At 40.1% G+C, this 26,315-nt stretch overlaps 1 protein-coding gene across 1 annotated transcript in view; it reads right to left on the bottom strand.

Annotated features, from left to right (window-relative positions):
- LOC121420292 overlaps positions 1 to 26,315 on the bottom strand; it is a 163,163-nt gene that overhangs the window by 72,730 nt on the left and 64,118 nt on the right. Inside the window, 31 exon segments of the mRNA XM_041614868.1 lie at positions 346 to 636; positions 1,391 to 1,504; positions 2,340 to 2,708; positions 3,379 to 3,552; positions 4,252 to 4,350; positions 5,437 to 5,664; positions 6,658 to 6,933; positions 7,422 to 7,622; positions 8,276 to 8,438; positions 8,793 to 8,941; positions 9,486 to 9,632; positions 10,132 to 10,543; positions 11,082 to 11,269; positions 11,867 to 12,100; positions 12,260 to 12,475; positions 13,009 to 13,175; positions 13,606 to 13,859; positions 14,539 to 14,645; positions 15,037 to 15,255; positions 16,051 to 16,268; positions 16,833 to 16,977; positions 17,480 to 17,800; positions 18,053 to 18,205; positions 18,859 to 19,011; positions 19,586 to 19,702; positions 20,457 to 20,636; positions 22,536 to 22,685; positions 23,909 to 24,112; positions 24,639 to 24,905; positions 25,223 to 25,471; positions 26,113 to 26,283. Of these exon segments, the coding sequence (XP_041470802.1) occupies positions 346 to 636; positions 1,391 to 1,504; positions 2,340 to 2,708; positions 3,379 to 3,552; positions 4,252 to 4,350; positions 5,437 to 5,664; positions 6,658 to 6,933; positions 7,422 to 7,622; positions 8,276 to 8,438; positions 8,793 to 8,941; positions 9,486 to 9,632; positions 10,132 to 10,543; positions 11,082 to 11,269; positions 11,867 to 12,100; positions 12,260 to 12,475; positions 13,009 to 13,175; positions 13,606 to 13,859; positions 14,539 to 14,645; positions 15,037 to 15,255; positions 16,051 to 16,268; positions 16,833 to 16,977; positions 17,480 to 17,800; positions 18,053 to 18,205; positions 18,859 to 19,011; positions 19,586 to 19,702; positions 20,457 to 20,636; positions 22,536 to 22,685; positions 23,909 to 24,112; positions 24,639 to 24,905; positions 25,223 to 25,471; positions 26,113 to 26,283 (6,336 nt within the window).

The raw sequence follows: 26,315 nt of genomic DNA, 5'->3' as shown, positions 1-26,315 counted from the left end.
CTGTTTGAAGTAGAATGTTGCTCTGTAGCCCGTGACCTGGAAACTACAATCAATTCATTAATGATGCATATCATGCACGTAAATGTATATTTATGGCAAGTACATGTATATGTGTACTAAACATTCATAACTGGTTGTAACACATCTCTTCATTATACAGATTCAGTTCCTGACATTTTTCTATTCTTATCAACTTGAAAAAAAACTGTAACATTTCCTACATTTTATTAATATTTTTTTATATTCTAATGCTATTTCAATCTAAACTATTTTCTTGAGGTTGAGTAATATGATACTTTAGGAATGAACAAGGAAGTTCTGAAAGTGTTAACTCTGCATCAGTACCTGGATAACATGTTCCGTTGGGTTCAGTCAGGCCGACTTCATTGCAGTAATACCCAGGCCAGCAGTCGGTGCAGTTTGACTCCGCTGGGAGCCTGTCCACGTGACCAAAGGTTCCCTTCGGACAGTGAGTCGGGTACGAGGACCCCTCGGTGCAGTAGGTGCCCTGCTCGCATGGGCCTCCGGTAGAGTCGCTGCCGTCGGGTTGGGGCGTGTAAGCTTGGAGGACGCAGTAGTATCCCGGGCTGCAGAGTCCGGTGGGCTCCGTGATGTTTTCTGCTTCGCAATAGAAGCCTGTGGAGAGTCAACCAAAAGTTTAAATAATTTTATTGACTATTCTTCTTTTGATATAGTGTGAAAGACATGTATGTCCATTGTTCACAGAATGTATATAAGGAAAATATGAAAATGAAAACTGATATCATAAAAAAGCCTTAAAAATTGGCATACTTAACCCTAAACAGACTGGGCTATTTTGACACCTAAGAAAACCGGGAGGGTAATTTTATGATTTTGTGGTACCAAGCATTTTTTTATTTATTGAAAACTGATAGAGAATGAAGAATATGAGAATAGCTATCAAAAGAAAAAAATGAGAACAGAATTTCGAATGACTGGCTCCCTCTATAGGTCAATGAAAAGGAGAATCACAGAAATATCAAGTAAATAAACAGAGAAGCTTTTTAAAAGATAATTAATAATAATAATAATACATATGATTTCTATAGCGTCTTTTCCATTTTTATTAAATGCTCGAGGCGCTTTGAAGGGAGTAAGACATAAAAGTAAAGAGAACTAAGAGAAGTACAAAAAAAAGACGAATTAAAAATGAGGAAAAATGACTGTCTTCAAACCTAGTACCTGCTGGTGAACAAAAGCAATTTTAGGTTGCCCTTAAAGGATGTTGCAGAGTTTGAGTTCTTCAACTCCTGTGGCAGTGAATTCCACAGTTCCACAATTCAAATATTTATATTGAAACACAACAAAATGTGAAGTTTGTCAATTCATTTAAGGTTTCTAATGTTGTAAAAAAAAAAAAAAAACTTACCTTCTGGGCAATCTCTGCATTCTGCTTCACTCTCTAGCCCGGTAGTATTACTGTAGGTTCCTACAGGACAGGGGAACTCCCTTGCTGTCTCGGTGCCATTCGGACAGTAGAAACCTGACAGCGGGAAACACAAACAAGTGTCAGTAACTGAAGCTGCTTGTGAACATGGTAAATGCATACTTTCAATGTATGACCTTCTGACGAGATACATTTAGGGCCTTTTCACACGAGAATCTTTAATCATCATTGTAAAGATTATTGCAATTCATCTTTAGAATCATTGTACCATTCACACGTTCACTCGAAAACTGTGATTTGAATTTGAATTCCTGAGCGAAGACGGTATTGTGTCCTTCAAGACTTGACGATCAAACCCAATCAAAGCACTGCATTGTAAAAAAGAAACTATGATGGGTGCATGACAATTGCATAATCTACGGAAGTGCTTGAAATGTGACGCAAGCTCCGCCCCTCAAAGAGGTTTGAAGGTCAACCCTTTCAGACATAAAATTTGTACCATACTTTGAGTGAAACTGAATTTGTTATTTTGATTAGTGTACGTGGTTCTCGTTTGGTTTCACACGTGCTAAAAATTTGTCATTAGAATTATGCTTCACTAGAATCATTCAAATTACGATTTTGGTACCATGTGAAAGGGCAGGTAGTAAGAGTAAAAAGCACCAGACAAAGACAATGCAGTATTTCAAGGTTTGGACCTATACAATGTTTGGAATTCTATAAAGTTACACCAATTTGAATTCCAAGCTTCTTTTCAATATTGTCTCATGAACACTTTCAAATCATCAAATTTCCACTTTGGTACATTGCCATGTTTGCATAGAAAATAACACTAGAATCATGAAAAAAATAGAATGTGCTCCTTCTAAATGAATGAAGCACCATGTAGAGTGTGTACATGTACATACAAACCTTACTGGCTAATACCTACCTGCAGGGCAAACCTTGGGCATGACCACACCATGAGAGGGCGCCCCAACACCACTCTGCTCCTCATCGATGGCCTCATTACGATCACAGTACGAACCCGCCGGACATTCCACGCACTCTCCTTGTTCCGCGAAGGGCTGATACTCGCCAGATGGGCAAGGGATCTGATCGGGGCTACCAACGGGGCAACGGTGACCGGGGAGACACTGGCTACCGTTGGGTTGGGCAGCTGTCGAGCCCGCGTGGCAGAACCAACCAAGGTCGCATTCTGCGTTGGGCAAGGCACGACCCCAGCCGGCACAGTACATTCCTGCAGTGCACGGCTGGCAGTCACCCTCGGCCTGATTGCCATATTGGTTTGTGAATTTTCCTGAAATATCACAAGAATAAAAACAATAGATACATGTACATGTATGTTGTATTTCAAAACTTAAAAACTTTCTTTGCATATTCTGGTGAGAACTTGACAAAATGCAATGCACACAAAAAGACACATATATTAGATTTTACTACACTAGCAGCATGTTATTTTTCATTTTTATTTGTTCATCTGCAATTCTGAATTTGACTATCTGAATGTATTATTGTAAGAATCACTAGTTTTGCACTGAAATATAATCTTATTTAAGATAGTGGATGCAAATAACGGCCATATTGACTTTGAAATCATTGATGTTGCCACAATATTTCATTTTGAAGAAAAGTATTTCCCGAAACTTTGTGTATTTGATCTTCATTCATGACTATTCCCAGCCTAATTTTTTTTTAAACAAAGGCCATATGTTTAATCCTTGTAATGAATATCCAGCTTGACTAATACAGCAACTCTTCAGCATAAAAAAAAAATGTTTTTACATCAAATATTATTCAAAGTGATGCTATGAAATGATTTTCAAATATTGAACAAATAATTTTGACAAATTATCCCACCTCAAATGGCTAGAACAGAAACCTTTCGGCAAGATAAAGGAAGTAGTTTATAGATATCTATCAAAAGGACAGAGAGGTCAATTAGAGGTCAAGAAGATGTCAAAGGTCACCTGGTTCACATGGCTGTGCATCATAGCTTCCCTCAGGACAATAATGACCTTTGGGGCAGATATCGCCGGTTGTCTCATTGACTGGGTTAGGTAGGATAGTACTACCGATGCAGTAATGACCGGCTTCACAAAGGCCGCTGACGTTGGCAAGCTCATCGTAACGGCAGTAGTAACCTAGTAATTGAAAAGAAAACGATGAAGATAAATATGAACTTAATTGTGCTTTACAATTTAAATCTATGCTCATCATTGTTTTTATAATATCTCAAGAGAGACATTCTTCTCCTTTGGGACAATCCATGATTTGAATCATTATTTGATTTTCTTCATTCCAACATATTTTTTTTCTGTATATGTCTCAGATAAAAAGAACAATTTCTAAAGTATGGTTTTCAAAACAAAAAGGGACTCCCATGAACGATTTGGGAAGCTTCTGAACCTTAAATGCACGTCCGGCCCTTTTTTGAAACACGAAACGAGAATGTTGGACCTTGCCATTTTGGCATTCATATTTTTTTTGCGAATCGTTCCATAAAAACGTTTGCGAGCCCCATGAAAACAGTACTTTAAGAACAACTTTAGAAGTTTGAAAAAATTTTCCCTATCGAGTGATTTTACTATATAGTACCCTAGTTTTACTATTTAGTATCCTAGTTTAAGCGCTGAAGAGACCTTGGTCACCACAATTAATGTTTTCTTCTGATAAAGTAACTGTTAAATGATCCATTACCAAGTATAATTATTATCATTTATTACTATTTTTTATCTATCAATGACTCTTTTATTTCCAAAACTTCACAAAACAAAACAAAAAATCAGTGAAGTTTCCCCCTAAAAAGCATTAAAAAAAGAGAGAAAAAATATATTACTCACCTGGGTCACACTGTATTGGTTGTGAAGCACCAGCCGGACAATATGTTCCTGCAAGACAGCGCCCTCCAGTGGTATCATTTGGACAGGAACAGCCAAAATCTGTAGAATACATTGCGGAAACAAACAAACAAACATGAAGATGAAAATTTACCTCTAGTTCAAGATTACTTTCTTATGAGGATACAATTATTTCTTGATAAGGATTTGTTGATTGGCAGACAAACTGTAGTTTGACAAGTTTTAATCATGACTAGAGCGAAAGCTGCAAGCATCATGTTCTGACTCTTTCCTTGTCATCAGGGGGTCGTGTGTTTGAATTTCCCTGCAGCCTAGCATCCTGTGGCAGGACATTAATCTAACCTTTGTCACTCTCCACCCAGATGTCTCTATCTTTTTAAATCACATTATTTTCAGCCTGGGCCCCGTCTTACAAAATGTTATGATTGATCCAATCAATCGCAACTATGGACGGCCAGCACCATCAACATCTATTATTCATGTTTGTTCAAAATATTCTATACAACTATGATGTATATTCATGCATTCAATGTTTTCTTGAAAATTCACTGCTCTTCTCTTTGTTTACTAAGGACATTGTGAAAATTTCCTATAGAAAAAATTATGACACTGATTGATTTCCATATATAGTTGCGGTTGATCGGATCAATCATAACTCTTTGTAAGATGAGGCCCTGGAGTACCACCTTGTACCCTCCTTAAGATGGACATTCGACCTGCCTAAAATGTTGAGTCTTCTCTCCTGCTCCCGATTCACTGACTCAAGCCAACCTTGTCTCATCTCTCCAATAACCTAAGTTTCCAAACTATCTGATTACATCATATCATATCATTTTCAGCCTGGAGTACCACTTTGCACTCTCCTAAAGACAGACATTCAACCTGCATGAAACGTTGAGACTTCTCTCCTGCTACCGCTCTACAACTCTACTCACCAACTCAAGCCAAACTTTTTCTCATCTCTCCAACTAGTCTAAATTCTTTCTGGTTTACAGTTTTTTTAAGGACTACACTCATATCCGAAAGAAATTCTTCTTTCTAACTTCCACTTTCTCACCTGTCCATTTCACTTCTACTGCGATCCACTTCTCTTAGACCTAGGGTTCACAACATGATGCACTGTTAAACACTTCTGCTGTTACCTTTAAAAACTTTAAAGACACTCACCAGTATCATTTCCAAGGGAAGTCGGCATATCCTTCCAGGCTCCCAGGATGCAATACCAGCCGGGAGCGCAGAGACCGGCAGGTTCTTCCATTCCGCGTTCAGGGCAGTACATCCCTGCCGGGCAGAGCTCACAGGCGTTGACGTCGCTGCCTCCCGTAGCATTGTTGAAGGTTCCGTTGTTGCAAGGGTTCTGGGTCGCAAACTCTGTGTTCAGAGGGCAGAAGTGACCTGAAAGGAATAGATGGAAGGGACAGACAGACAGTCAGGAGACAATTATTGGACTATCTTCTGTGGTTTTATTCAATTCATGTGCTAGAAGTCTGAGCAATATGTTTGGTTGAAGTGTTAAGTGTATGGCTGACAAATCTCCTCAGTGGATGTCAAGATCTTGTTTATTCGAAAGACACAAGTCAAGCACAATTGAAAAACAAAAGACTCAATACAAAAAATGCACATTCCAAGAATATTAGAGGCCTATTGGGGAACCAAGCAATTCAATAATCATGTTTTAATGATAATTAAGATAGGTGCCATATAAGCACTTGAACTATTTCTATGTGCTGCATACTATAACACCGGCTTTAGCACTGCTACCTTAATCAGGTGCTTGAGCATTCAAGGGATACCTTCTGACCTGGTACCCATTTACTACACCTGGGGGGTGTTTTCACAAAGATTTAAGCATGACTTAAGTCGCACTTAAATGCCGACGCGTACATGATATGCAACGCGCGATCTTATTGATAGATACGCATTAGTGCGCGTCCTCATGACACGATCTGACCAATGCGGTCAAGCCTTTCATACCTTACGCAACTCGGTATTTAAGAGCGACTCTAAGTCATACTTAAATCTTTGTGAAACACCCCCCTGGGTGGATAGTGTCAAATGTAGATTAAACAGTAATCAATTTATGATATCAAACTTCCCCAGCAAGCCTATACTAATCCAAAAGCAAAGTTCAGGGGCCTGTTTCATACAGAGTTACAACTGTTGTAACTTTGTCATTATGACAACTACCATGGTAACAGGGCTTAGCAGCCAATCAAAACCAAGGTTACCACGGTAGTTGCCATAATGGCAAAGTATCAACAGTTGTAATACTTTAGGAAACGGGTCCCTGGTCATTCATGCAATTTTACTCCAATGAGTGCATGTCGAAAAGCTCAAGTATGTCCTATTAAAAGGCTATTTTATGATAATAAAAATCCTCTGAAGTACCTTTCGGACAGATGGTGTAGTTGGAGCTTCCCTCTTCACAGTAATGCCCCTCGGGACAGTCCAGGCAGTTATCCTCCCTCTCGTTAGGTTGGTAGTAGCCAGGTTTGCAGAGGACATAGTCGCTGTTACCTCCGACGCAGAAGGAGCCAGCAGGGCAGGGTCCACCGGTGGACGAGGCGACGCTGGGGTTGGAGGAGTTGGAGCCGAGATGGCAGTAGAAGCCGGGATCGCATTCACCGCTGGGGTAGCTCAGGCCTGGTATCTCACAGTAATGACCTGTTTAAGTAATCATAGATAACATCAATAATGAGCATTTATATAGTGCCATCTATCTACATATAATCTATACGTGGAGCGTTGTGGCCCAGTGGATTAGTCCCCGGACTCTGAAACATAGGGCCGTGGGTTCAAATCCCAACCATTGCATAATTTCCTATAGCAAGAAATTGATCCACAATGTGCTGCACTCAACCCAGGTGAGGTAAATGGGTACCTGGCAGGAATTTATTCCTTGAAACGCAGCGTGCGTAACAGCTGCACTGCTAAAGCCAGGGTAATTATGCTGCATATACTGTAGAGTGCTTAGAGACTTTTGACAAAGTAAGTAATAAGCGCTATATAAGCAAGTATAATTATTATTATTCTTAGGTGCGCTATTATTATTACCGTAGGTTTAGCTCAAAATCATGATTTAGAATTTCTCAATGTAACTAATGTTATTTTACAAACATAGCTGGTGTCATTCTTCTCCGTCATATCCTTACCTTCCAAGCAATCCTGGCATTCACCTAGGCTAGAGATCCCGGTGACATTGTTGAAAGTGGACGGTGGACAAGGCTCAGGTTCCCCAGTTCCCTGGACACAGTAGTATCCCTCGGGGCAGACACCGGCGTCTCCTCTGGAGGATTCACTGGGCTGTCTGGCATCGGAACCGCTTCGGCAGTAGAACCCTCCGTCACAAGGACCTATAAAATATAAAAATAATAATATAATTTTTGAGATTTTTTTCTAAGATAGGAATAATGCAACAAATCACAGAACTGACATTGATAATAATATGCGGGACATTTTTTTATACCATTTGTCTCTGTCTTCTTCTCCTTGTCAATATTTGCACTCTGATTAAAAATGATCTGCTTTGAATGAAGTCCCCTTAACCACTTCATAAATGAAGTATCCAAGAGAGAGAAATGGGGTCGAACTTGAAAAAAAAAGTTGCCTCTTTTGGAATTGCCCGTTATAAATGATTCTGATACATCACAAAATACAACAGTTCCAAGGTGGTGTATGAACAATTTTAGACAATCACCTACAGATGGGTTCCTCTACTCATCAAAGTGCAACCCTGGGGATGTTTCAGAGTGAGTTAAGTGTGCTGTAAGTGACTTCCGTTTGACTTAAATGTGGCACTTAAGCCATGATGGCACACAATACTTGATGCATAAACCTTGCCGAGACTAATATGCAGCTTCACCCGCACATGATCTTACCAAATCATTGGTGTGTTATAAACCACACAGAACTGGGAATTTATAAGTGATTTTTAATCAACATTAAATCTTTTTAAATCACCCCCAGAATTAAGCTTCATCTGTAATAACTCAAGGAGTCTACTTACCAGATACGGTAGTAGCGTTGACCACGTCACAGTAATTACCAGCAGTACACTGAGTACATTGGGTCTCGTTTGACAGACCAGTAGATGGGCTGAATGTACCGGCCGGACAAGACTGCCATACATGTCCAGTTCCCTCTGGACAATAAAAACCAGCAGGACAGTCCTACGTAAGAAAAAAGATATTACAATGATATTAATAGAAATGATGCATTTTCATGAATTCTGTGAATCGCATAGGCTTCGTACAGGTACCACTTGTTTCCGGTATGCAATGGGTAAAGATAAACTTGCATAGTTTGTCAAATCTCACTCCAGCCAGTTCCTATGCTGCATAGGAACCAAAGTACACAATGGATCCCCATATATCTCATGATAATTTCATTGCCATCTTTTTGTGTAGAGCTGAACAAAATGGAACGTTTTGTGTCAATTAACACACATGAACAAGATGGCATCAATCATTCACACAACATGTCGTCCTTCTACATGTATGTATTTTGATATCCATGGGACTTACCTCAGGGTTTGAGCCGGTAATACAGTAGTGACCTGGTGTGCACTGAAGACATGCTTCATTCTGTTTTGTGTCTGTATAGGTTCCTGGCTCGCATTGGATTGGCTGTGGTGACCCGGCTGGACAGCGGTGACCGACTGGGCATTCATCACCTAAACAGAAAAATGAAAATAATAATTATTATTACCCTGGCTTTAGCACGGCTACCATGATCTGGCGCTTGAGCATGATGTTTTTATTGCAGTGCAGACATGACAATGCTGGTGGGATGTTAAGACCTTGTATCCCATTTCTTCCCCCCAATTGATGGCACCTCAGATGAAGCTCAAATTTTAGACTTATGATACAAATTTCAACTTTTCATTGTGACTACAAAGAATTCTCTAAAGGAATACAAATATGTATTTTGAATGTTGTATGGTTGATTATTTCCAATGTTCTGAAATTTACAATTGTTTGAGTGTCATTGAATTCCTGGAAATGCCACACTGCCATGGCAAAGTGGTCTTTAGCGCCCATTGACACACATCAAAGTCTGTGGATCAATTCCTGGAACAGAACTTTATGCCCATAGAGAATAGCATGTCATCTACATTACTCTCTCTATATCTGACATCAAATAAAGGAAACTGCCACAAGCACTATTGGTCCTACCATGTGCCCATATTTGCTTTAAAAAAAGATGAATATGAATACCTGTCACGCCATCAGTTGGTGAAGCGGACGAGGCGTTGCCTGCACAGTAGAACCCTGCATAACAGTCTCCTGCCGTGGTATTCAAGCCGTAGGAAGGACAGTATTCACCTGCATCACATGCAAGGCATTCTGAGATGGACTCCCGTCCTGTGAGACAAAGTTAGAAATAAAGATGGGTCTAATGACATTCTTGCAATGACCATATGAGTGAGAGGTGAAATAGACTGTTATTGACTTCAATTTGAGATTGAAGTCGCTAATGGGGTTACTAAATACAAGTTTTTAAAATAAATACATACTGAACTCAATTATAACTTGAATATATGTAAGCTCAAGTGAATGAATGATAATTGAATGACAATAAAAAACCATACAGTAAAGTTTAATCACAGTTCTGTACGTGATGCTACTCAAGCTCTTTGCACTGATCCTACGGTAAAATCACGCATTCAACAGTTTTTCAGATTATTTCATTTCTTTATATTTTTTTTCAACTATATTTTTTTATTTCACTTTGAATCAAGTACTCAGTATTTTATAAGACTAGGTTACATTCAGCATTTCATCTTTTCATCATTCCCTCTATCTGATGTATGGAAAATCCATGGGTAATAAACGAAGTTATCAATGACAGTGCTGGCAATACCTTCTGTAGGGTTGTACGTTGAAGGTGGACAGTCGTAGGTCTTGTTAGATCCTGTGGGACAGTATGTCCCCACTGGACAAATGTCCCCTGTGACTCCATCGGTTGGTGTAGGTGATGATGCCCCTGAGATGCAGTAATACCCTGCCTCACACTCTCCGTAGGGCGCAGTCAGACCCTCTCGGTCGCAATACATCCCTCCAGAACATAGGGTACAGTCATCTGCCTCCTCGAGATTGGTCTGGTCACTGAAGGTTCCGTTGGGGCAAGGGAACTCCTTGGAGTACTTGGTGCCCATGGGACAGTAGTGGCCTTGAGGACACGGCTGTGGGTTCTGGACGCCGTGGCTGCAGAAGGTGTCATTCTGGAGGGTAGCATCGCAGTAGAAGCCTGCAGGACAGCTCTTACAAGAATCCTGAAACAAAACAGGAATTGAATGAAAAAACTAAAAAACATTCAAGAAGATGAAGAAGTTTGATGTTCGCTGGAGAAACAGCATGCTGGCTTCAAAGCCTCAGTGAATACTGATTGGTGTTAAAACTGAAGGCTCCTGGTCCATCATTATTTTTGGCAACATTGGGACCAACATTTGTGGGATGCAATCTGCAAATCTATGTTTCATTCTGATCTATATTATCAATAATCATCATTTTTCTGCCACAAAACACAATAACTTTTGATACTCAGCTTATAATAAAATTTAACATCATTGATGCAATAATAGGCAGATGCATTACAATCTTTCCAATCAAACTATTTCTTTATACTTCCTTTTCCTCTATGCCATTCTACCCGACTTCAACTCAGATGAAATTTTGCAAAATATACTCTTGGAGCTTGTTTGATTTAAACAGAGTTAAAACTATCATGTTAACTTCGCTATTTTTGTAACTAAAATGAAAACCTCGAAGACCTCTGTACTTAAAACAAATCCTTTTCCTTGATCAACTTACCATTCCGAAGTCATCTTGGTATTTCCCGGACGCGCATGAAGTCAAGCCAGAGCTACCAGCTTCGCAGTAGTGACCGGGAGTACAGATGTATTCCGTCGGCTGAGATGTGTTCTGACCGCCAGGACAGTAATAGCCAGCTTGGCAGGGACCAGTGGGCTCGGGCAGGCCTGTACCTTCACAGTAGTAACCTAGATATTTAACAAAAACAGGGAATATGTCAGCTTTGTTCATGTAGTTATTTTGTATCGATGCAGTGAGTTTCCCTGATGCCAAAAAAAAAATTGCGGAAGAAGTTTAGACAACTCAGCTTTTCCAGTTCGGACTATTTTTGCACGAGAGAACAAAGTGTTTCACGCATTTATTGTGGAGCGGATCAGTTGATCGTGTCATCCCGCTGTTCCTGAATAAAGATTGTGTAACCAGCTGATCATTACACTCTCTACATTGGCAAAGAGAATAAAGCCGGAGCAGAATATTTTGAAAATGCAAGCAACTGTTTGCTAAACATCTGCTTTTTTTATTCCAAATAATTCTTTATTCAAAATTTTCCAACAAAGCATATAATCAAACATAAAATGCAGGTTATACATTACATACAGTATCATACATGTAAAGAAATCCGCTTTTCTCATTCATTTTGTCTCATGTCATATCATATCCATATTCAAAATTTTCAACATACATGTACGAAAATGAATAGGGAATTGAATGATTGCTGCCAATTTGCAGAGCAAAAGAGGTGCACCATGAAGGGCTGTCGAAGTGATTCAAATGTTGATAGTTACCTGGCAAGCATGGCATACAGTCATCCAGTTCAACACTCTTTGTTGTATTGACATAGTAGCCGGCTGGACATGGTATGGGGTCATAGGTCGCCTCGGGGCAGTAGTGACCTGCGGGACAAACCGCTCCGGTGACGTTGTCCGTCGGCGTGGCTTCGAACGCACCCAAGGTGCAGTAGTAACCGGGATCACATGGTCCTGTGACGTTTGACATTCCGTATTCTTCACAGTAATAACCTGTAGCAGAAGAGGTAAGGAAGTCAATATAGGTATTTGCAAAGAACTTGAAATCAATTGAAATCCATTGCAATCCAATGCAGGTACAAAAATGACCACACCACAACTTCCAAACAAATCGTAATCTCTTTCTCTCTTTTTTTTTTTGCCTCAACTCACCGCGTGTACAGCTTGTAGGTTCAATGGATCCCTCGGGGCAGAACTCTCCTGGCGAACACTGCCCTCCGGTGGCATTGGATGAACAGAAGCACGAGGTAGTGATGTTGTTGAAGCCATAATCCGTTGGCATGCTTGACCATGCCCCTCGGATACAGTACCAACCGGGAGCGCAGGGGTCGGTAGGGGCGCTGAGACCAGGAGTGGCACAGTATTGACCTAAAAGGAAAAATCATTGAAGAAGGAATTGAATATGGTCATCCAAATATCCTTTGTTCACGGATGCCTACTTTGTGGAATAGTCTTCCTAAAAATTTTGCAATGTTTAAAAAAATCTTCTTAAAACTATTGACTTACTTCTTGATTCTCTTTGCTCCTACCACTTCATAAGTAACATATTCATCATTATCATAATATTTGCTATATTATTATTATTATTACTATTAATAATCATATTACCAATGTCATTATCATTATTGTTATTAAATAATGGAGAAAAGTACAATAAATGTTATTTTATGACACTAATAAGATCAAACTCATAAGTAATTTTTAGATGCCCTGTCAAGTCATTGTTGCAGTTAACCCAACAGTGGCTGTTTATTACTAAAGGCCACACTTTATTATGTTGAAAAAAAAATGGAAAAACCATAAAAAGCCACTACGAAAAGACACATAGCACCCTTATAGCAGGATTCCTGTAAGACATTGCACACACTTCTGCAAAGATTTGTTAAGCATCGAGCACTCACCGGGTGTACAAGGCTTGCAGTCAACCAGCTCCTGCTTGCCCTCATAGTCATTATAGTAGCCCTTGGGACACGGGAACTCGTCGGATGACTTGGTGCCCTCTGGACAGTAATGACCGGTTGGACACGGTGTATCCGAGTAGTGGACATCACCGGTTTCACAGTAATACCTGGGCATGAGGAAGGAAAAAAGTTTAGTTGGAACTTTGTATCAACTAAAAGCTGACAGATACTGGTATAAGTTCCTGAAATAGTGACTTTTTATTGGTTATAGCACAAAAGTATATGGATAATTGATTTCATTGAACAGATTCTTACAGTTCTTATCTGATTTTATTTTTCCCCTAAAGAGAAGCAGTGTTGACACATTAACCTGTTACTTACAGAAACCGGGGGATTCATAGAATCTCTGAGGCAACAGGTTATCTAAGGGAGTCCGCATTCACATACATGGCTATTTCCATTTCTAGAGACCTGGGAGCTGTTCATGAAACTGATCACAAAGTTACGTAAAACTTACTTCAGTAATGAAGAACTAGTACATGGCAAATTTAAACATTTGATAACGTAATAATTATTGTTATGCAGTGGCCATCTTACCCTGGCGGACATGGATCACATTCCGATTGACCAGTCTGGTTGTTGTACGTTCCTGCCTCGCAGTCCAGTGGGTAAGACGTCCCGTTTGGACAGTAGTGACCGACAGGGCAAGGACCACCCGTTGAATCGACCGTCGGGTTGTTGGCATCTTTGGCACCTCGCAAGCAGTAGAAGCCGGCGTAGCAGTCACCGGTAGGAGCGGTCAAGCCAACGTCTTCGCAGTATTGGCCATAGAGGCATGGTGTGCATTCGCTCTGTTGATAAACATAAAAAGTTTGTACATGTTCATTACAAAATGTATCTTCCATTGGGAAACATGCAATATTTGCATTCTAAAATCATGTTTTATCAAAATGACTGTCTGAATCTGTGGCTGAGCCATGGGACTCTAATACCACAAAATTATAATTTCATTATAACAATAATGATAACGGTTTATTTACCCAGGGTAGCCACTTCAGTTCCGAAAATTGTTCTCCCAGCAAGCCCTTCTATTATGTTTACCCGGCTAAGCTAGGCTACCTATTCAGGTGCACACAGCATTATGACGAATTACTTCCTGCCGGTAACCATTTACTTCACCTGGGTTGAGTGCAGCACACTGTGTATGAATTCCTTGCTGAAGGAAATCATTCAATGTTACTCACACTACAAAAAGTAGTATGCCAGTCCCAACAACTGAATCACAGACTTCTCAAATAGTCACAAGTTTTCCATCATGGATGCAACATTTACATCATAGTCTTCTAATATATGTCCACTAGAAGGTACATGAAGACAAAATCAAATTCAGGTTCACAATGAAAGGAAAATTATGAAGTATAACCCTTTTCTGGATCTATCATAATAAAAACCAACAAGGTAAATGAAAAGAAGAACACACTCTCTAACATTATCCATTCTCAAAAGAGTATAATAAAGACATTCACTTACTGCATTGGTCAATTTGGTGACATTGCCAAACGTTCCTCTTGGACATGGTGTAGGTGTGTCCGAGCCTTCTGGACAATAGGAACCTTCTGGACATACTCCGGCCACTCCTACAACCAACAGAAAAGGGAAAATATGAAAAAAAGTCATGGGGTAATTTCGTAAAATATGTAAAAGATGTTTATTTGGTACCATAAATTTCAAATGGTGCCTCAATAATGACACTTTCTCTTGCACTTACCAAAATCAAACAGAAATGAACAAAAGCAAATTTATTCAAAGTGAAGTTTGGAAGGCATCATGATTACCTTTTTAAGGCACGATAATTATTGTTGAACAATCTTTGCACTCTATAGACTCCCCCAACATGTATTTCTCAATAGTGAGAGCAAACAAAATGAGACTAGGAAGGTGCTGGCAAAGACAATGGACATGACTATTGTAAAAGGTTGAGAGTAGCTTTTCAATAACTTGGTTGAATTTATCAAGAACAATACTAACCTTTGAAAGTGACCTCTGGCGTAGCAGTGTCTGATCCCTCCGTGCAGTAATACCCTGCTTCACAATCTCCCGTTACCATCGTTGAGTTGATCTCAGAACAGAACTTCCCTGGTGTGCAGAGCGTGCATTGGGTCTCGTTAGCCAGACCAGCCATGTTGGAGAAAGTTCCCGTCGGGCAGGGCTGCCAGTCGTAACCAGTTCCAGCCGGACAGTAGAAGCCTGGAAACAAAGAAAGGAAAGAAACATGCATTAACCCATTGCCCGCTGGAATTGGGAGGTCTCTGTACAATGCCTATGGGAATAACAGAATCTAGTACTCAACAGGTTAACTACTGTAGGCATTGTGGCATACACCTGTAACTCAAGCTACATGGGGGATGTTACAAACTGATGCAGAGGGTCAAGTTTTGAGCTCTGGGACGGGGTTCACATCGAGTTAAGTATGGATTAGAGTCATGCTTAAGTGCCAATGTGCAGATGATATCAATCTTATGGACTAATATGCAGGTGCGTGCATCCTCTTAGCATGGTCTGACCAAAGCAGTGATGCCTCTAAGACTGCATGCAACTTGGAATTTTGGAACAGTGCAGTAGGTTACACGATACACCCTGTATCTTTTGTACGCAATTGATACACTTCTGTAAAAACCCAAAGACACACAGACACTCATTGTGAGCTTTCAAGCTCTTTATTTAGTAGTAATTTAGGAAGAAAACAGTAGGTTGCACTGTAGAAGCATGGATTAAATCTAAACACTCATCTTGGAGAAATTCCTCAGATTTATATCTCATTGTACAGAAGAAGCGAGAAGCCAGAGCAAGTATTGCACTCATAGCAACTCCTTCCAATTGATTTATCTTTAAAATTGTGAAAAACATACTAAAATCATCATTCTTACAAGTCTAAAATATCATTATTTCAGAGTGACAATTACTCTCTAGTGCCACTTTCCCCTTAAAAATCCTACTAATTGGTAGCTCTGAATGTGAATATCATAATATCTATACACTCACCATGGGGGCATTCCTCAGGTTCATATCCCGTCGTGCAGAAGAAGCGAGCAGGGCAGGTATCGCACTCAGACCGATGAGTGGTGGTGGTGTAAGTCCCTGCCTCACATGGCAGCGGGGAAGTGGTTTCACCGGGGCAGTAATGTCCTGCAGTGCAAGGGTCCCCAGTGATGCCACCGTCTTCCGGCGTCGGAGTGGAGGAGTTGGACGAGCAGTAGTAGCTAGAGATAAAAACAAAATTGTTGGAAATAACAAGTTTGATATGCACACTGGGGAGCATTTCATGAATGAAATTATATTCACTGATGATTGTTATAAGCTACTGAAATTCATCTATCTGATAGCCTCATATCCAAGTAGTCAGTGAAAATTACAGACTATTTGTTTCATGAAAACACTCCCATGGTGATATGAACTTTAATAACGAAATGAGATAGTAGAAATTTTCCATAGTGTTTTATCATAGTGGGAGTGAAGTTTCCTATAAAACCAAAATAGAATTTTGATATCATCAGCCTTGCATTGAAATTATTGTTCAGTACAAGAATATGAATCTCCAATGTTCACGCTGGCATTTGAAGCGATTGCCAATCTGCTTCAGCACCTATGGATATGCTCTAAATAACAGAACCAAAACAGATTTTAACCCAATGTATAAGGGAATGGGGAGTTTCCTGTACAGATCCTATGGGGATTACACATTTGAACAGAGCAGGGTTAACTACTATCCCTACAGTGTGATGTTTAAAGGGTAAAGGTCATACGCTAAAGGTTAAAGGTCTCACCCTGGGTCACATGGTCCAGATGGTGCAGTGAGTCCAGTCCCGTTGCAATAGAATCCACCTGAACATGGGTAACAGTCACTGGCCTTCTCTAGGCCAAGGCTATCAGACCAGGTCCCAACTGGGCAGTTTTCGGGTGTAGGAGTACCTGATAGAACAAAAGAGATTAGCGATGAGTTACAAAGGGAAATGAAAGCAGTGAGGGATTTCACAAGGAACAAGACCAAGTCTATAGGACCAGGTCCTGATTGGACAGTGCTCAAAAGCAGGAGCACTTGAGGGAAGAAGAGTTTCACAATGAGCTACAGGGATGAGACCCGGAAAGTATTTTTCATAAAAAAAATAATCCAACCTCTATTAGCCCTCTCTAGACCATGATTGTAAGACCAGGTTCTGATTGGGAAGTTCTCAGGAGTAGAACCTGATGAAAACAAAATTGCAACTGCAAATGCACGAATAAACTACATGTACTACGCTTGCTCGATTTAAAGCTGGCTATAAATTGGCTATAAAAACAAACTGGGGTGGTGATATGTAACTTTCATCGCTTTTATCGGATCTTACATTTCAAACTTTATCAATGTCCTCATGCAAACAATATAGAAATTACACAAACTAACTTTGGCTGCATTAATGTCAAAGATACTCACCTTCTACGCAGTATTTTCCAGCAGGACACTCGACTCCCGTCACACCATCATCGGGTGTGGCACTAGCCGATGCCCCGATGCACCAGAACCCCGCAGTGCAGTCTCCAATCCAGTTGTCCTGGCCTGGCGTATCACAGAACTTGCCAGCGGGGCAATCCAAGCACTGGTCCTCCCTCTCAAGTCTCTCCGATGGGTTGTATGTCCCAGCGGGGCAGCGGTACTGGGTGTCGTACTCGGTGCCGTTCAGGCAGTAATGCCCCACTGGACAAGGGTGGTTGGTGTAGTCGGATATGGGGGCATCGGCCACATCGCAGTAGTATCCTTCAAAATGATGATGATAACGCAAATTACAACATATGCTGATTGAAGGTACATTTGCGGGCATAGCATTACAATTACAATTGCAATAGAGTTCATTGTTATAGATAATGTACATGTAAATGATCAGGGTTCATCTAGTTTTGCAAGTTAGGTTTAACGCTTAATGTTGGCTCAATACGCAGATTATCTATTGAAGCAATTGTCGTCAGAGCAAGTGTCATGGCGCGGAATTATCACTATCATTATCATTACCTCCATTGCAGATCTTGCATGATGATTGTCCAGTCTCATCCTGGTAGGTCCCTGATTCACAAGCCGTTTCCGAAGGGCTACCTTCCTCACAGTAGTACCCTTCACCGCACGGGAACGGACTGCTGGAGGACTGACCAACTGGGCAGTAGTAGCCTGGACAATAATAAAAATGATTCAATCAAAAACTGAATGAATGGTCATTCATGGTAGAAATGTGAATGGATTGCTAGATAATTGAGCAACTGGTAGTGGTAACCTGATCAATGATAAAAAATGATTCAACTGAAAGCTGAATGGTAACCTATGGTGTTGGTACATAAAGAATGGTTCTATATTATCTGAGAAGGATGTAGATATAGAGTACAATATATGTCTAGAATAAGTTTGAATTTCTAATGTCTTTCGATGCATGTGTGACTGCTAAAATTGTCATTTGTTGATGTCACTGTTATCATCAATATCTTTACCATCGCCACCACGTGCATCATCTTCCCCTTATCCTCCCTCTCCTCATCACCACCATCACCAGCATTACCATCATCACTTTCTCTCGCCTCTTCATTTTCCTCTTCTTCACCGTCATCACCATTACCATCACCACCATCATAATTTTTTGCTCCCATCCTCTATCTCCTACTCCTAATCATTTTCAGGATAATCTTCAACAGCACTATGATGAAACACATATCACTTTCATCCTCAAACTAATATTTCTTTTTCATAGTATAAAATGATTGCATAAAATGATTGTATAACATAATATGATGCATAAATGACTTTCAGAGCACAACTAGACCAGGTCCTACCTGGGTCACACAGTCCAGTCGGTTCTGTTAGTCCAGGATCTTCACAGTAAGACCCTGCAGTACAGTCCGTACACTGTTCCTCTATCCTTAGACCAGTGCCGTTGGAATAGGTCCCAGATGGACACATGGGAGGGTTGGCTCCGGTTCCATTACCTGGAAATGGAAATTCATAATTTATTGTTCGATATACAACAAAATTATTCCGAAAATCAATTTTGCCCAATTGATCATGAGCCCTGCAGCCACTGTGCATCGCCAGATCGACGAGGCTCTATCCCTTGAATAATTGAACGCCAAACAGGGTAGCAGCAACTCCTATCTTTTAATGTCATTTGGTATGACTAGACCGAGGTTTGAACTCCCAAACTCCCGGTATAGAGGCGGACGCTCTACCAACTGAGCAAACACACCTACAATGATTTATTGATCAACATCTAAGTGCATATTCAGAAATCCAGTTTAACTTAGACAATAGTCTAAAATTGTGAGAAGCCAAAGGTGTCATAATATTGCTTACATGACATGTACTTTATTCTTACTATATTCTTTCTTCATGTTTAAAAGAAGAAAACTATTTCTGTTATCATCCCAAAGAGCCGTTAATTAATTGATTGTGAAATGACCTGGGAAAAGCGAAAATGTGTCGTAAAAACATTTGTGTCACAATTTCCGATCCGTAGTTAAACAACAACATTGGACCCATGTTTAAAATGAACAATAAACTCACCACAGTATCTTCCTCTAGGGCATATATCACCAGTGATGCCATCTGTAGGATCTGGTCTCACTGCGGTGCTGATGCAATAGAACCCTTCCATACACTTCCCAGCGACATCAGCTAGACCTACAAGGATGAAACAAAATAGAAAAAAATCAAAAGAGGTTCATGTAAAATCAGAGCTGCCATACACCGTACAAAGAAACTGAAATATGGTAAGCTTGTTTCAATGGCATTTAGCTTATTGAACCAATTTTCATTATGCAGTACATGATCCAACTTCCTAGCGTGTCTTCAGAGTTGTCTTCTTTGCAATTACCATAGAAGCAACCAGGGGCCTGTCTTACAAAGAGTTGCGATTGATCGGATCAATTGCAACTATGGACAGCCAGCAACGTCAATATATATAATGCTTGTTTGTTCAAAAAAATTCTACATATGAATGTATATCCATAAATTCATTGATTTCTTGACAATTTGGTGTGTTTTCCTTTGTTTACAAAGGACATTTTGCAAATTTCCTGTAGAAAAATTTATTACACTGATTGATTTCCATAGAGTTACGATTGATAGGATCAATTGTGACTCTTTGTAAGACAGGCCTTAGACAAACAGGACCACTCTCACTTCTATATCTTGTTGATGTTGATGTACTTGATACATAATACACAGATGTTGATTAATATTTTCATTCAATTTTATTGTGCTGCTGCTTAGATTGCTTAATGATTAGCCTTGGTACAATAACACAGCTTTTCTTCCAGGGAAAACCCCCACAAACTGTGATGTCATTTTTTTAGTAAAGTATATTTTGTTCTTTCTAATCAGGTAAATACAGAAAATACATATTTTTATCTAAAACAAAATGAACTTCATGTACCTTCCACGTCGCAGTAGTTCCCTTCCGTGCATTCTTCTGGTTTAAACGACCCTCGTGGACAGTAATAACCGGGCTGACATCGCCCTCCAGTGCTCAAGCTCGGACACAGACAATCACCGTCTGTGTAGTTGTCAAAGTCCATTGGTTGGGCCGTCCACGCCCCTTCTATGCAGAAATAGCCTGAAAAATAGACAAAACTCATTTTAAATTATCATATGTATTAATAGTAAATTTATGCAATGATAAATTGGAAATGATGGCATATCTTTCTTGTGCAATAAATGGAAAACAAGAACTGTCTACAGATACACAGTGTGTGTGAAATGAAGCTCATAAAATTCCTTTTTCACAAACTGTATTTTTCTTACTAAATAGGTTCATTATTGCGTATTGAAATAATCGCTAAAGGGTATTCATTTGTCTCGCAATCTACAATGATCAACAAGGAAATTCGTGATCACTCTCAAAAAAAGTGTTCACCTGCTTTCTAGGAAATTCGTGATCACTCTCGCAAAAAGTGTTCACTAGCTTACAAGTTAACGAGCTTTCGAGTGCCGCTGCAACTCTTTATCAAGTGACGAAAATTATCTGATAACGTACTCTATTTATACTAATCTCCAGGACCGTACGCACGAACGCGAGAACAATAGGTGGGCACTGATCCATTGTGTGATCGGTCAGGCGTTTCACCAATCGGTGCGTCGGTGTGCGGTGCGGCCGGTAAGTGATGTATTTTTCTTCCTACAACACACCCAGGACGGCTTCACAGATATCTTAACATCATATAACATTTAAATTGATGACTGGTTGTTTGAAATATTCTCCTGCAGCATCTTATACAAATTAGTGATAAATTGGACCTTTTCTTCAAGAAAGAATATCTTAACCCTATCTAGGCCGGGGGGGGGGCCTCGGGGCCACCCCTCAACGAGTCGCGCGATATTTTCGCCGCGCAAAATTTTTTGACCCCGCTGCTCGCTGACTTGTTACTTTAAAGTCTTGCGCAACTTTTGAGACCAATTTTGCATCACCCGGGTACACGGTTCCCAAATTACGCAACGTTATGTAAGTGCATGTCAGACCAAAAATTGCTCAAAAACGTGATTTCGTGTACAAAGTCAAATGAATGTAAATTGTGTTTTCAACCAAAAATCATAAATGTATGATTATTTTTAGTTTTTCTGGCCTAAATGTATGTTTTTTATGCTGTTTATGATCTTAGAAGAGTCCCCAACAAATTTCATTGAAAAAACAATGAAAAACAAAAGGTCCAAAAAACACAGAAATACATAAGAAATTGCAAAAACAATATAATACATAAGAAATTGATCTGATATCACAATTTTTTTCATGTACACTTGCTAAGAACATCACAAAGAGGTTCTATGCCAAAAATTAGAACATTTGGAGCCTTATTTATGGAGTTAGAGGAAAAAGTATGATTTTGCATACTAATTACGCATAAATTAGCATAATTATGTAATAAAGATTGGTATGAAATAAATTACTATACAATTTTGTAGACTATATCCCAGACAACTTGCGTGCCAATTTTCGGCGCGATCGCGCAATCAACGGCAAAGATCTCAGGGGGGGGAGCCTGGGAGGCCCCCCCTCCCCGGCCATATGAACTCCAAAAATACCCCTGCCTCGATAGGGTTAAGAAAATTAGAGCCTAGTATCCAATTTATAACACATTCGAGGCAATAATACAAGTTTGAAGTAGTTCATTAGAGTAAAATACTTTGGGTATCAATATAGTACGACACTCACCAAAATAACAGTTCACAAAAAATAAAGAATTTCAAAAATACATGGATGTAATTGTTGTGGTGGTGATTTTATACCTGATTCTTAAGAAGCCATGAATGCTTTAAAGCAAACAACCATAGGACTAAAGGCTTGTGGTCCTATCCGAGGAGCCTGGTAGTGATGAAAAATGCCTTACCAAAGGGCACCAACACACCACATGAATCCAAAACTTGAACTCTACACTTAATCCACAGAATCATAATACTTTAAATGTTTGGCATTTGCTTATGCCATATGTTGCCAATTTGCAGATCACAAGGATCTTACCTTCGTCACAGTCTCCTGTCACAGTGGTGTTTCCCTCATATGCACAGTACTTCCCTGGATCACAAATGGTACAGTGCGACAGGGTCTGGCCATTCTCGTCGGGTCGATAGGTTCCCTTGGGGCAGGGATATTGGTAGGCATGCTCCGTACCTAAAGGATGTATAATGAAGTAGAATAATCTTCGAGAAATTGTCTGACTAAACAGAGAGTTTTAGTTTTAACCCTATCTAGTCCGGGGGGGCCTCGGAGGCCCCCCCTAAACGAATCGCGCAATATTTTCGCCGCGCGAATTTTTTTGACCGCGCCGCTCGCTGACTATTTACTTTCAAGTCTTGCGCAACTTTTGAGACCAACTTTGCGTCACCCGGGTACGCGGTTCCGAAATTACGCAACATTATGTAAGTGCATGTCAGACCAAAAATTGCTCAAAAACGTGATTTCGTGTACAAAGTCAATGCAAATTGTGTTTTCAACCAAAATTCATAAATGTATGATTATTTTTAGTTTTGCTAGTCTAAATGTATCTATTTTATGCTTTTTATGATCACAGAAGAGTCACCAACAAATTTCATTGAAAAAAACAATGAAAAACAAAAGGTCAAAAAACAAAGAAATACATAAGAAATTACAAAAAACAATAAAATACATAAGAAAATTATTTGATATCGCAATTTTTTTCATTTACACTTGCTAAGAACACCACAAAGAGTTCCTATACCAAAAATTAGTACATTTGGAGCTTTATTTACGGAGTTAGAGGAAAAAGTATGATTTCGCATACTAATTACGCATAAATTAGCATAATCACTTAATAGCGATTTGCATGAAATAAATTACTATACAATCTTGTAGATTATGTCCCAGGCAACCTGCGTGCCAATTTTCGGCGCAATCGCGCGGTCGACGGCCGAGATCTTAAGGGGGGCCTGGGAGGCCCCCCCCCGGCCATATGAACTCCAAAAATACCCCGGCCTAGATTTAAACATATCCTGAACTACTTTTTAAAATATCCTGAACTTTGATAAGTGTTGTATTTCCATGTATTATTCTATATCTCGATAAAAAAACACACTAAAGAAAAGGAGAAAATCCTATTCGTGCAAACACTTTCATATCGGTGATTGAAAATCATTATTTTAGTTCTCTGCCAGAGGCAATCATTAATGGAATGAAACTTGGATGGTGTTTGTGGTCACTTGCCACTTTTATCTGTTTGAAGTGCTGATGATTTTCAGGTGCATTGTTTTAGGGCTCAATTTCTTCATTGCAGCAATTAAGTGAATGATTAGCTCAAAAGTCTTTATCGATTCCTGCCCGACCTCCCTAAACGAAGTTCAAGAATTCCTTTAATAATGATAGGTACTATTATTTACCATTAGGGCAGTAATAACCGGCAGGGCAGTCATACGGCCTGAAGTTGGACACATTCCCAGGGCAGTACCAGCCGGCCGGGCAGGGCTGGCATTCCGACTGTTGGGTGATCTCGTTGTAGGTTCCTGCTGGGCAGCCGATGGGTTCGCTGGACCCTTCCTCACAGTAGGTTCCCACTGGACATGGGGCTCCAGTAATATCATCTCCTGTGGTTAGACGTAAAGGATTCAGAAATGAAAATGTTAAAGCCTGTCTAAAACTTTGGTAAAGGCTCGATAATATGAAACATATCATCTAACATAAGAATCACGGGTATCTTTCCCTTCCTTTCTTTTACTTTTTTTTGGCCTGACAATTTTGTTGTGAGGAAAAAAACTTCCCAACATATATTGAAGGTGTATCTATTTTACCCATGGTGGGGGGGGGGATTTCCCTAATTTGCAAAACTGCCCTGTCCAATGAGACAATCTTAGATTACATGTTCTTTTTTCATTATGGTCTGCTATTGTCAATTGACAACACTGCAAAATATAATTCATTAGTTGAGCAGAGGATGAATTTCCACACCCCCTCTACTGTGTAAGTTTTTTACTTACCAAAAGGTAGACCCATCCCAACATTTCTGAGTATGTCTATAACTCACCAAAATGTAGTCTCATCCCAACCTTTCCATGTACGTTCGGAACTACACATAGTCCCATCCCAACATTTCTGTGTAAGTTTGCAACTCACCGATAGGATTGGGATACGAGGATCCATAGTGACAGTAGAAGCCCGGGTCACATGGAGCCTGAGGTGCGGTCAGGTTGTACGTCCCGCAGTAGAAGCCAGGATCGCACGCTTCGCACTGCGCCTCCTCGTAGAGGTACAAGGAGTCGGAGTAGGTCCCGTTCGGGCAGGGCTGAGGGACGGACGTCTGCTGGGGGCAGAAGAATCCCTTAGGACAGGGTCCACCAATACCACTGTTGGTCTCACCATCTGGGTTACTGATGTTTACACCTGTAAAAAAAAACAGTGTTGCCAATTTGATAAACTTTTCTGTCATGCACCGTCGAACATGCTTTCATTGTGATAAAAATAACAATAGCAAATTTCCAACGCCCCCTGCAAATCCAGAACTGCCAATCTGTACAAGAACATTTCATATCAGGGATTAGAATATGAATTCCTTCTTCCCACTAAAATGTGTAAATGAGCTCATGTTTAGAGCAACATTAATTAAAAATCATAAGATACAGTATCATACTGAATGAATAAAAAAATATAACTTTATTCGAGTCGTTATGCCTCCATTGTACTTGCACAATGAATCATACCTGACTGACAGAAATAACCTGGATCACACGGCCCTGCCGAGGCATTAGCTATTCCAAACGTGTAGGCTCCTAGTTGGGTACAGTAGTATCCTGGAGCGCAGGGCTGGCACTGGTCCACTGAGGCTAGTCCTAGATCTGGATTGTAGGTCCCTCGAGGGCAGGGGATGGAGCCGTTGCTGCCGGTGCCTTCGGGACAGTAATGACCTCGAGGGCAGGCCAGGAGACGCTCACCATCGGCGCAGTAGAATCCTGGTGATGAATTGAAAATGATTATAATATTCATGCGATTTAGATTGAAAATATGTTGTTCATACTAATAATACATGCACTAACAATACTCACAACCATGTCCATTTTGCCACATGCAACTAGTACTTGTAAATTGATTTATATATTTTTTTTATTTATTTATTTTCCACTCGTGGGATGGATACCCTATCAGCAAATGCTGTTTTTTGCAGGGGTCCATACAAAATTTTGTATATTCCATTTGATCAAAAAACAGGGATTGTCTTCCAAACATCAAAGGATTACAGTAAATAAGTAAGCACATACGACCGTGTAGTATCTACTTGCTTATTTGCTTAAATCCTATGATGCTTGGATATACATGTAGTGCATGTATCCATTTCAAAGAATAGGCAGGGTTATGGCTAACAATATCAGATATTCTGTAGTTTAGAAAATATTTCACAGAATCAGGCAGAATGATTCAATCAAGAGATAGCCCTTTGTTAGACCTACCAGAAGAGCAAAGTTTACATCCATACTGATGCATGGAAAATATGTTCAGGCTGAAATAGAATGACACAATGCAAAACAAGCCCTAGCCAGGTATAAGACCACCGGCATTCAGACCAAAACGGCAATTCATTTGACCCTTGACCTACCCTGTGGGCAAGTGAAGCACTCTGCTCTTCCCGTTATGTTGTTATACTCCCCGTCTGGACATCTCATGGCAGCAGGAGAACCCTCTGGACAGTAGTGACCCACTGGGCAGATGTTACCGGTTTCACCGTCCGTTGGGTATTTGGTCTTGGCCTTGCCCACACAGAAATACCCTGTAAAAAAAATACATATTTTATTGTTTGAG

The sequence above is a fragment of the Lytechinus variegatus genome, chromosome 8, assembly GCF_018143015.1.
Source record: "Lytechinus variegatus isolate NC3 chromosome 8, Lvar_3.0, whole genome shotgun sequence".
Taxonomy (NCBI): Eukaryota; Metazoa; Echinodermata; class Echinoidea; order Temnopleuroida; family Toxopneustidae; genus Lytechinus; species Lytechinus variegatus.
The sequence above is the reverse complement of the archived record's forward strand: the minus strand, read 5'-3'. Positions and strand labels throughout refer to the sequence as shown.